Source organism: Seriola lalandi, unplaced genomic scaffold, assembly GCF_002814215.2.
Source record: "Seriola lalandi dorsalis isolate HSWRI2012SDOR001 ecotype SW California unplaced genomic scaffold, Sedor1 jcf7180002054568, whole genome shotgun sequence".
Lineage (NCBI taxonomy): Eukaryota > Metazoa > Chordata > Actinopteri > Carangiformes > Carangidae > Seriola > Seriola lalandi.
This window is the reverse complement of record NW_019525121.1, coordinates 566,130-578,521: the sequence shown is the minus strand read 5'-3', so window position 1 is coordinate 578,521 and position 12,392 is coordinate 566,130. Positions and strand designations below refer to the sequence as shown.

Sequence of the window (12,392 nt, the reverse complement as noted above, 5' to 3'; positions counted from 1 at the left end):
TGGGGGGTGGGAGGTGGGGTGGGGGGGTTCAGATGGGTCAAAAGGATGAGCCTTAGAAAACAAACACTTCCTGTTGTGGTTGGTTTTTGAACTGTTGGCTCTACTTTAGATCCGTACCTCTTCAGGATATCTGTGTGGTGTAGCCAGTTTGACCAGCCAACTTCTGCTTTGAAGCTTTACACGGCAAGACAAGACAGCCAGCTCGCTCTGTTGGTGAACATAGGATATGTGGTGTGTGTGTGTGTGTGTGTGTGTGTGTGTGTGTGTGTGTGTGTGTGTGTGTGTGTGTGTGTGTGTGTGTGTGTGTATGTGTCTGTCTATGTGTGTGTGTGGCAGCTGAGTAAATAGAGTCATGATCAGTGCTTGAGGTTGGTGATCCCTTCTGTGGGATTAGATAAGGGCTAATTGGGGCTAACAAGAACTAGACACTCATATGTTCTCTTTGTTTTCCCTCTCTCTTTCTCTTCCTCACCACAGTCAACCTGTTAGACTCTAAAGCAAGCCAGGGGGAGTTAGGATGGATTTCCTACCCATCGCATGGGGTGAGTATTTTCTATCTCTATATTTACCCACATCATGTTTTCATTTGCATTACATTTGGGAGACGGACCCGCCGAAATGAACTGGACGCGGGCTTCAGCCCCGCACCACATGAAATCAGGATTTTCAAACTCCCGTGGTTCCCACTGTGTCATGTTGACTCAATGAGCCAAGTGCAGATTAACCCACTTTTCTTTAGACATTTTTTTTGTCCATTCTCCCTCTCACAGGTTAAAGGTTAAGCATTTGGAGCTTGCCATATGGTCAAGACGCTTAAAGGAAAATGTACTGCATGCGTGTGCGGGAGTTGGAGTATCTGAGTGTGCTTGTGTTTAAAGAAAGATTAAGGCATTAAAGGATTTTATGTTGTAGGCGCAAAACATCCACATAAGAATGTCGATAGGCCGAGCCCCTTTTTGAGTAAATATCGCATCAACACTAGACATCATTTTACTGCTGTTGCATGTAAACATTGTAATTCCATTTTTTGATTTTTCACTCGTTAATCCATTCTTTCCTAATTGACAGTGTGCGCCTCATTCTGTCTGTCACATACACATAACTACAGTTATTAGTTATTAGTCTTTTAACACAAACCCCTTCAACTTTTACCTCCATAGCCTCTCTGTAGTTCTACGTGTATCAATTATTCGTGCTGCACTTTCTAACGTTTTACAACCATGAGAATTACACCGCTTTAATAAAAACAAACCAGCAATGTTGCAGCAGCATCGTGCCATACTTCTCTCTGCAGCCCCATTTATCAGCTTCTCTCTGCTACCAATGTCCCTCCAGTGAGCTCTCACTCAGTGTTTATTTGCTTAACTAGTTAGACTACTGTGCCTCAGGGCTGGCCCACTGACACACACACACACACACACACACACACACACACACACACACACGCATGCGCACACACATACGTGCACACACAGCACACTTCCTCGTTTTTCCTTTATTAAGTGTTAGAATTACTCCTTGGCAGTGGCTTAAGGTAATCCAGTCATTTGTTCCGTGGAGCTGCCAAACCTTGTTTCCCTCGGCCATGTAAAGCGTTGGCACTGTCAAAATGCTCGGAGTTTCTTCATGAGGTTGAACCACAACGAAAAAATGGCTCAAAGGAAAAAACTGGAGGCTGTTTAAGAATGCATTTAGTCCAAAGACAATTGCAAGCTACAGGACAATTGCGTGACCATTTGAAGGGAGAGATTTATGTTGTGCTGATAGAAGTTATTCACGTGTGAGCAAGTAGGAAAATGCGCACCGGTATCGGGGACTTGATCCAGCGCTGGACATTGGAATGTGTGTTGGAGGTTGTGCAGTGTGTGCAGCGAGGTCTGCTTTATTTCAAGTTATTTGCTTTGAACAAGTTCAGAGGAAAAGCATGCGATTGTACAGTAAATGCTGCAGGAATGGGAGCCAATGTCACTTTTAAATGAAAATGACTCCAGAGAGAAAGAGAGAGGATAGAAGAAGAAGATCAAAAAGAGGAAGACACAGAGGGAGAGATAGGCAAAAGGGTTGAAGAGGGAGAGGGAGAGGAAGAAAGACAGAGGAGGAGGAGAGAGGGAAGGACAGGAAAGGATGAGAGACAGAGAGAGAGAGAGAGAAGAGAGAGAGAGAGAGAGAGAGAGATTGCTGATGATCAAGTCCTCAAGGTGAATCATCTGTAATTACTCACGTCATCCACTGACTGCGCTCCGATAAGCAGCCTGCCCTGGGAGACTGCTGCTCACAAATGATTTCTCATAATGTGGCAGTGGCACTGAGCCCTCACACACACACACACACACACACACACACACACACACACACACAAACAGTCATTCACATTGATGGAGAGGCCTCTGCTACTGGCCTACCGAGACACAACGTGCTCCGGTCAGAACAAATTAAGAGCTTAGCCTCCCCAGGATGTTCACTCCGGAGCTATACCGACCAACGAGTTTGTGTGTGTGTGTCTGCGTGTGTGTATGTGATCCAGATATACTTTTATCTGTCTGGGAGGCAGGCTGATTGCTGAGCAGTGTCCAGGGGGCTTAGCCCTTCACAAGACTAAAGAGTGTTAAAGATTACATTCTTGCGTGCTTTGAAAGCATTCTTCAGTAACAAACCAACACCCCAGACGCTGGCTCTGCATACAAAATAGAATTAATGGGCATATTCAAAGTGAAGTCCATTTTTCATAGGACCCAACAGGGGATACAAGAGCATTCCTATTTTCGCCAGGGCTGTTGTGTATTGACTTGATTGTTTTAAAAAAATAAAAAAAGTTTTTGCCAACACACGGGAAAAACCAGCAATTTGATAGGTTCGACTGCAATGCTGAAATATTAAAATATTTAAAATGTTGACAGTTAGTCAATGAAAATCACACATTTCCTGTAGTTCAGCAAATGCTGTCATTTATTTTGCAACATTTTTCAACAGCAGCTTTTTTGATGATTGAATTAAAATAAGTTTATGTCAGATATCATAAAACAAAGGCTTATTTTACAGGAAGAAATTGTATTAGATGGAATGAATGGAACTGCTCAATCAGCATTCAGAGGAAAAACAAAAAGAAAATGTACAATTGCATATGCAGTGAAATGTCTTCCCTGTAATTGTTTTTTCCATATTACGGCTTCTGCCCTCCACAGGAGTCTTTTATAAGCTAAGTAACAATGGGCGCTGACTGAACTTTTGTGTCACAATGAAGAAGCTTGACATCTATAGAAAAAAGCCAGTGGTCACAGTGAGTGCACTCTGCATTTACTGTCAGGAATAATGAGAAATATTTACACACACCCACACACATGCACATTCACATCTCACATTCCGATTCTCAGGTCTGGAAGAGGAGAGGGTGGGGGCATGTGTAATGGCATGGCTTTTTATATTTTGGACGAGGTCCACCACTTCAGTCAGCCAGCCTTTTTTTTTTTTTTTTTTTTTTTTTGCTCTTAGAGTAGAGACTGCTGTTTCAACTTCTTCAGTCACCCAAGGGCTCTTAAAGCCCCCCGTGCTCTGCTGCCATCCCATCTGTGAAATCAGCCTTACCAGCACACACTGCCCCCACCCCACCCCAACCCACAGAAAGTGAGAGAGTACAGAGAAAAGTCCATCCATAAACGAGGATTAACAGGGCGAGGCAAGGGACCAGAGAGGAGGAAGAGGAGGAGGAAGTATAAAGTGTGTTATAGTTGCTTTCTTCTTGGTGAGACAAGCCAATGCAAAATGTACACCATGAAAACACATTTATCTATAACTATATCAAATATCCCTTCAGTACAAGGAATACACCCCAATTATACACTAATAATACCCAAAACAATTAAAAATATTAGACCTCAAAATTATTAAATATCCTAAACCAATACACGGATTTCTCACCATCGAAAAAATGCCCCCACAGTATTATGGACAGTCTGCACATGTGGTTCTTTGGAGTTAATTGAAAATACATAGAAGAAGATAAATGAATGAACGAATAACAGACACTTTGCAATGGTCTTAAAAATATTTAAAAAACATGGGAACCAGGGTGCATCCCCCTAATCCAGCATTGGTTGACTATCGTAGGCCCTCTTATTTCCATTATACTTCAGCAATTGCTGTTGATGTGTCCTTGAGCAAAGCATAGATGAGGATTAACACGGCAAGGCTTGGGGCTTGTTCAAAAACAGAGGGATTGAGGAAGATGTGGAGGTATGAAGAGTGTATTCAGGTTTCCCTTTGGTAAGACCGGCTGATGAAATGTCCTCTGACTGATATGCTGCAGTTGTCGTGTCTGTGACCCCTACGACCTCTATGGAGCCCAAAACGTAAGCTGGCTCCAAACTTGTTGTGGACGCCCCAGTTTTTAGTTGTAGAGGTATAAAAGACAATTGTAAATACGCAATATATGAGCTTTGCTTTTCCCATGATTTTTATTATAAAGCCCCATTAATTAATTTCATGTCCTTTTTATTATTTTATTTTATTTCGTATTATTTTATTTTATTTTTGCAACCTGGATCTAGTTACTCTATTAATTATTGTTGTTATATGAATTGCTGATGGAGGGACATTAAAATAGAGTTCAGTAGGGCAGAAAAAAACCCCTATCATTGATCTTGTTGACAAATAAAATAGAATAAAATAATATTAAAGTAAAATAAGATAAAGCCGTTATTGTTACACATAGAAATAGGAATAGAAGATACTCTCTCTCAATCTTGTTTCCTACAACACAACTAGTCTTGGGCTAAATGCATTGTTACCCTACACTGTTCCATTTACTGGTCCATTAACTCCCATTGACCTCCATGTCTTTGAAGTGGGTGAACTGGCATGCTGACTGTGTGATTCTGAGACGTGCCTGTTGCAGTAGTTTTAATGTCTTGAGAGGATCAAGTTACTACACTCCATTTTACTGTCCCTTTAGCTGCCACACCTACCTACAGCACAGATCAGAGAAACAAGGGGCTAGATCACACCAAACTGTGCCCCGGCTGTGACCACCAGGGGTTGTGGGGGGTCAGAGGTCACAAGGACTGCTGTAGGGTCCTAGTGTTGTTATATATCAATTAGAGGGCAGGGAGAGGTGAGTTACGCCCCCCTGCAGAGAAACAAGGGGGTGGCGGCTCATTTTAGACCTTTATTTATCCTGGTTGACACACAAACAGCTCCACTCATTCTCAGTGGGAGTTGCCTCTGATGGCAGCAGAGCTTCCACATATTGCAGAAAGCAAGAGGTGGTCGTTGTAAAAACGGTGGCTCTGGATTTTTTTATTGTCATTTAATGTAATGCGGAGTTTTGCAGAATCGTTCGACGCTGTTGCTCTTGTCTGGCATTATGCTTTCCCCATGGAAAAAGTGCCCAGATCACACTAGAGCTCTGATCTTGTGTCTGTAGTCGGTCACAGCTTCCAAGAGGTGGCTGCTAAGACTTATACACACTTCCAGAGATCCACAGAGCGTGTCACACTCCCCTCACTAATCCACTGCCAGATCTGGAGATAGATGTTAAGGCATTCTCTCTTTATTTCCTCACTCGCTCTTGCTCCTTGTCAAGTGAAGGACAGATAAAACAAGCCTTGGCTAACAAACCCGGGAGAGTGATTCAAGGTTGGAGGACTTCATTCATATGATGTAATCTTTGGGGAAGGGGATGAGGAGGGTAACTCTGTGTAATAGATGCTATCCTCCAGAGTGGGATCCTCACATCATAGCGGAGGTCTCATTTGCTTTGGCAGAGACTCGTTCAAATCGAGTCATCTACTCTGGAAGAGGATATAGCATACCCAACACACACACACACACACACACACACACACACACACACACACCCACACCCACACACACACACACACTCACATGCAGACACATGCACACCTGGGTTTGATTCTGAACCCTGTGTGTGTTTGTGTTCGGCAAACTTCAGGCCCCTCCTCTTCAGACAGCTTAAAAGCAGAGAGCCATCACTCGCAGCCGCTTCAGCCCAGTTTGTATCATTGTGCGTGACATGAAAGGACATAAAAAGAATACGACATAAAGGCCGCAGCTCACACAGACATCGGCATACAAACACTGAGTAGTACACAAACACACACATTCACAAACACAAATGCACAACATGTTCATAGAAACGGGAAAGTGAAGTGGAACATCGGCTGTATTCACACACACACATTCGCTTGCTCAGTTTACTGTATGTAAGTATATGTACAGCACACATACTTAGCAAACAACCAGACACACACATGCATGCCCTCCAACTATCAAGGCCACTTTTTTTTTTTTAAATGTGGCACAATGAAATAAAATAATCATTTGTTCAGTAAGTAGAGAAGCTCTTGAACCAGTGAGACAGAGAAGACGTCTGCTCCACTTGCATTTACTTCATCCTCTTAGGTTTTTCATTAGATCCTAGATCACAGAGAGGTAGATAGAAATCCACAAAGACAAGCAGCTTCTCAAGCAGCTGTAATCTTTGTTTTTTTTGTTTTTTTACATGACCAAACTACTATTTGCTCTGAATGTGTGGCACGACGAGGAGGAGCAGCAACCTGTAACATTATTGTACATTTTCTCAGGAACCAAAAGGTGTGCTGACAAACCACCATGTCTCTCAGAAGTTTCATTTACTAATATGATTTTTCTAAGTTCATTCTAAAATAACAGTAATGTATTTGTACAAGGACGTACCACATCCTCGTCTAGAACAACAAAGTGCAACACAATCCGAGCTTGCACATGTTAAGCCTCCTAAAAAAAAGTTTGGTTAAGGTTCAGGAAAAGATTGTGGTTTTGCTCAAATATAGAAAAAGTGTCAGTGAGGTTTTTTCAGCATCTCAAAAAAAGACTAAGATCTTTCCCTCATTTTCTCTAAGTTCCCAAAAATTACCATAAACATATTAGTGGTGCTTTATGCTACAGTGCCACAAGAATTTATTGTAGGGAAAACAAATGAAATACAAATGTTTTGCGACTTTACAGAGACATTCGTTTAAAGAGTTCATGTATGTTTCTCATCATGTTGATAGAAAATGTCATTTCTGTGAGGCAGAGTTGCAACTAAATATAAGCTGTAATGAACTAACATTGTTTTATACACACTTTTCAGCTTTGTGTGTTAAAGTTTTCAGTATCAGCACCTTCACTGACACAAGTGGCTTATTTTCATGTATTTTTGGACCATATGTGAACCTTTCTATTTCTGTGCAGAGTATTTTTAGCGGGTTACATTTTCATTTAGTATTTTTAAGCAAACTGCAGTGACAGATCACATCTGCTCAAAAAGTTACATCCCCGGTTGTGCTGCTTTTAATCCTGGAAGAAAGACACTGTTTAACTATGACATATATATATCAATCTGAAGCTGAGTGGGTTACAGTCTTTTTCATTATGTTCAAGCGAGGATGTTGTCTTATCAAACATAATGTCAACAGATCCACTAATCTTAGTGCCTCGGTGGCTTTCTGTTCTGTCGCAGTCTGTCAGCGCACCTTTTTGCATGTCATCACTTCATTTTTACTCTTACATTTAAAGTCAAGCTATTACACTTGTTAGTAAAGTGGGGTGAAATGTTAAGTTCAGCTTTACCTCTCTATATTTAGTCCCACTCACTTCTGTCTACTTACCCGTGTTATTGTTAGGCCTATAGAGAGCTCGGACTACATTCTGATGAATGAGGTGACGCCAAGGAAAGCATGACGGGGGAGACTAAACACCAACGGAATCTCTCCTCTCGAATTTTCTCTCCCTTTTCCTCTCCCTTCGTCTTCTTCTTATTCCTCTTCTTCTTTTTTCTTCTTCTTCTTCTTCTTCTTCTTTTTGCTGTTTTCTCTCCCTCTCCCTCCTTCTCTCTCCCTCTCAGGGGTGTTTCATTAACTTTACTGTGAGATGAAAAACAAGTGGCCATCCTTCAGCCTGAGAGCTCCTTGAACACCGGGCGCTCATAGATGTGCTTTACTCCCACACACACACACACACACACACACATACACACATAGGCACACAAAAACATGTAATAGAGAACCTAGACTTTCTTAGCTCGTCATTAATTTCTGTGTTCAGGCTGAAAGCACCTGCTGTGTCCGCCTGCTATGGGACTTTAAACACTTCACATGAGCCTTATGTGAGTGTATATGTGTGTGTGGGTTTATGTTTCCATCAGTTCTTGTGTGAAAGGAGCGTTAATTCAGTCTCCTCTTACCCACAAAGTTTCTCTCTATCTCTCTTTCTCTCTGTCTCCCTCCCTCTCGTCATCTCTCTCTCTCTCTCTCTCTCTCTCTCTCTCTGTCTCTCTGTCTGAAGAAAGCTCTGCTCATTCAGGCATACATCCATTCTGAATTTCACGGAGAGAAAAATAAATAAATAGGATAAGCATCCATTTGCACATTTACGCCCATTCCTTCTAATGACTGTCATTTTAACCACAATGAGCCCAGTGTTTCAGGTGTTTGCCCGTTCATCATTGCTCTGATTCACTGTTGATCTGCCTGGACAGCGAAGCCAAAGCGTATGATCAATGAGTCTTCCCGCTGTGTTGAATTCAAAAAGGAATGACCCCCGCTTTCTTTTTCTCCTCTCCTCTCTCATTGCTTTCTCCCAGTGGAGGGAAAATGTAAGATAGACACGAACGTTCCTGGTATACACTCACATCTGTCTGTACTTCGTAGTTTCTTTTGTTTCATAGTGGATTGAGCACGTTTCCTTTCGTAGCAGTAGTACTGTGATGCAAATAACCAAGACTGCAGCTTGAAAGTCCTCACTTGTAGAGAAAAACATGTTAGTATAAGGGTGGAAAAAAAACGCTATGAGATTTTGTTAATATTTAACAGCAATTAAACAGCTTCCCACAAATTTCGGAGTATTGAGACGAGAAATCACACTTCGTGGTTTTTTTCTCTGAGATATTTTCACAGAGCCCTAATCTAGGAAATTTGGCTAAGGCAGCAAGTTTGCTTTTAATTAATTTGAGTAATTTACAAGAGATCTGGTAGTGTGATTTTTCACCCTTAAGTGTTTATTAGATGCTTAGTATTCAGCAAGAGTGACTCTGAATCTAAATAATTCATCTGTAAATGCTTACAGGGTGGATATAACTTTATTTTTCTCTCTGTTATCTTCCCCTCTTTTCCTCGTATTCCCTCCTTCCTATTCCTTCCTCTTCCACTTTCCTCAAATTTCTTTGCTCGCCTTTCTTGTCAACCAAAACATTCTTCTTTTTCATTCTCTTGTTCTCTGCCTTCCTTATCTCTTCCTCTCTATACTTTCTCTTCGTCTCTTTTAAATATCTTTCTTTTTCCTACCCTTCCAATCTTCCTTTGCCTTCACCCTCCTATCATTTCTTAAATTTCCTGTTTTGCTCTTACAACTCTGCCTGCTTCTTTGACAACCCCTCGCTGTGCTTCTCTCTCTTTTCCTCTCTGTTTTTCCCCTTTAATCTGCCCTCTTTATTTCTCCTGTATTTGGTTCTCTCGCTCTCCTGCCCTCTGCCTCTCTCTTCCGACTCTCCTTCTTTTTCAGTGGGAAGAGATCAGTGGGGTGGATGAGCACTACACTCCCATCAGGACCTTCCAGGTCTGCAATGTGATGGAGTACAGCCAGAACAACTGGCTTCGCACCAACTGGATCCCTCGCCAGTCGGCCCAGAAGATCTACGTGGAGCTGAAGTTCACCCTGAGGGACTGCAACTCCATCCCGTTGGTCCTGGGCACCTGCAAGGAGACGTTCAATCTCCTCTACCTGGAGACGGATGACGACCAGGGCAGCCACTTCAGAGAGCACCAGTTCTCTAAGATCGACACCATTGCCGCCGATGAGAGTTTCACCCAAATGGACCTCGGCGATCGCATCCTCAAGCTCAACACTGAGGTGCGCGAAGTGGGTCCTATGACCAAGAAGGGCTTCTACCTGGCGTTCCAGGACGTGGGCGCCTGCGTAGCTTTAGTTTCAGTGAGGGTTTACTTCAAGAAGTGCCCGTACACTGTGAGGAATCTGGCCTCCTTCCCTGATACGGTGCCCATGGACTCCCAGTCGCTGGTGGAGGTCAAAGGCTCATGTGTCAATCACTCCAAAGAGGAGGAGCCGCCACGAATGTACTGCAGCACAGAGGGGGAGTGGCTGGTGCCTATTGGGAAGTGTCTATGTAACTCGGGGTACGAGGAGAGAAGCAACACCTGCCAAAGTAAGAAACATCCTCTATCATTTTATCTCACGCTTTCCTTGTCATCAGCTTCCTTTCTTCTTGTGTGATATCTCATTTCTCCTTTGCATCTATTTCTTAGTGGAAACTACAGCTTGAATTCCTATCCTTATTTATAATACTGTGTCTGATACAATGCAAAGTTTGGCAGGGCTGAGGAAGTGAAGTGTTTGATGTGAAGACTCTGACACTTCATATCTGTCAGCCCAGAACCTTTGATGTCAAATGGCCAACCTTGATGTATGCATGTGTGTGTGTGTGTGTGTGTATGTGTGTGTGTGTGTGTGTGTGTGTGTGTGTGTTTGTGTGTGTGTATGTTTGTGATGCGTGTGAGCTTTTTCCGTATGCATGATGCCTTCAAACAAATTCAAAAATCCCAAGAGTGTTGGTGGATAAGTCTGCAGTTGTTCGCTTCTATTTCCACGCATATGTGTGCTGCGTTATCCAGGTCTTTGAGCCGCAGGTCGCCGTGTTCAGTAGTTCAAAAGTAATCTTCTCTGTGACACATCATTAGCTATGGGAAGATCTTAACCAGAGAAGCGAGGATGGGACTGATAATGCAGAAGAAAGGAGTGGGCCGGAGTGGATGGTGAATAATGGAATAGCTGTGGTGATGGTTGTGGGTGTTGGTGGAGGCATGAGTGGGTAGACACTGGAGTCTGGAGATACTCGATACCCGCCCCAAAGTCTGTTGTCGCCTTGGAGGTGGTTGAAAAAGTCAAAAAGTACAGTATATGTCTGGCTGCCTTTAATTTTCAGTCCATCCTGACTGTTGACTTTCTTTCCATGTGCTACCTCATCATCATCACACATGGTTTTCTGGGGATTTGAGGTTTTTCCGGTTGGTTGTTGGAGAGAGTCAAAATGTCACAATGAGTGAAGTCACTGGAGAATTTTCTGCATGGCTCCTGGTGCTGTAGATCTATCCGACTGATGTCTGTGAAACATCCCTTACCCAAGGGCTTTACCTGCAGATACGGACAATTTGTTTATTGCTATTGTCCTTTGTCCTTGTTTCTCCTCACAGCATTTCACCTAAGAGCTTAAACAATAAGTAAATGATACCCCTATGACAACTGTTATATCCCCTTTGGGATCAAGCAACCATCCGGTTCAGAGGTTAAATATCATAATGAAGCTTTCAGCTCAGGATACACTATAAGGAGGCTTCCCAGTCTGCTTTTAAAGTAACTGTATAGTTGGTTATAAATTTGTCAAAAGAGTATTTTCCAACCCATTTTAAACCTTTTCTTTATAAAGGGATTCATATATGTGTGAACACAGACAAAAAACAGCTAGACCATTTCAGGAAAAGTTATATTTCCTGTGTGTGGTTTCTATGTCACAGCTTTATGTCGGTTACACTTTACACTATTTCATTAGTGTTTCTCTGCAACAAAAATGTTTGCATCTGCACAGTAGCTTGTCCCACGCAGCAACATTAATAGCCTACATTGCTTTACATGCTTGCTTTTTCATTTTTATATTTAAAAGCCACAACGCATATGGTATGTTACATAAAATCATAATCGATGCAGTATGTATATTTGCTTACTTCATTCTCTTCTGGTTTGCATTTCTGCATGTTTTGTTTGACCAAGAGAAAACTGCTCCCAGCGGCTTGGGCAAAGAAGACAGAAGCACCAGCTGCATGTGCCATGAAACCTCACTTTGTCTTTGTTGTGGCAGGATGCTGTGGTCCATGTCCTTCTATATGTGCTCCTCTTTTCTCAGTTTCACAGAGCTCCTTGCTCTGTGTAAGAAGCCAGACAAAGCATCTGTTTGAAAGCAGCCACCTCTGCACTGCGGCTGCTCCACGACGACTTAAAGTTAAAACTGTGTTGTGGAGGTTTAAAGAAAAAAAAAAAAAAATGCGGGCTGTCTTTAGCTCAAGTAGTCCTAGCTATTGTAGCTGCTCCCAAATGCTTCCATGTTCATCAGCTCGCTCCTCCACAGAGTCAGACCCAGTGTTAATTAAAGATCAAAGGCTGTCTCCCAGGTCAAGCCCCTGCTGTCAGGGCAGAGGAAAGCTCTTTTTCTGGGGCTGTGGACTCCAGATGAGCCTGCCTCACTGTCCAGATGCGAGCAGAAACTTTGTCGCAGCTGTCACATGAAAACCTCATATGTGCAAAATGTAAACAGCTTAGGGGAGATGATGTAAAATCCCAGACAAAAC

At 42.6% G+C, this 12,392-nt stretch overlaps 1 protein-coding gene across 3 annotated transcripts in view; it reads left to right on the top strand.

The window, feature by feature from the left end:
* The window catches only part of epha3 (eph receptor A3), a 99,503-nt gene that overhangs the window by 8,500 nt on the left and 78,611 nt on the right, over positions 1–12,392 (top strand). For all 3 annotated transcript variants that reach the window (XM_023416636.2, XM_087176731.1, XM_087176730.1), the window contains exons 2-3: positions 478–542; positions 9,538–10,198. In XM_023416636.2, coding sequence (XP_023272404.1) covers positions 478–542; positions 9,538–10,198 — 726 coding nt within the window. The remainder of the gene's footprint in view (positions 1–477; positions 543–9,537; positions 10,199–12,392) is intronic.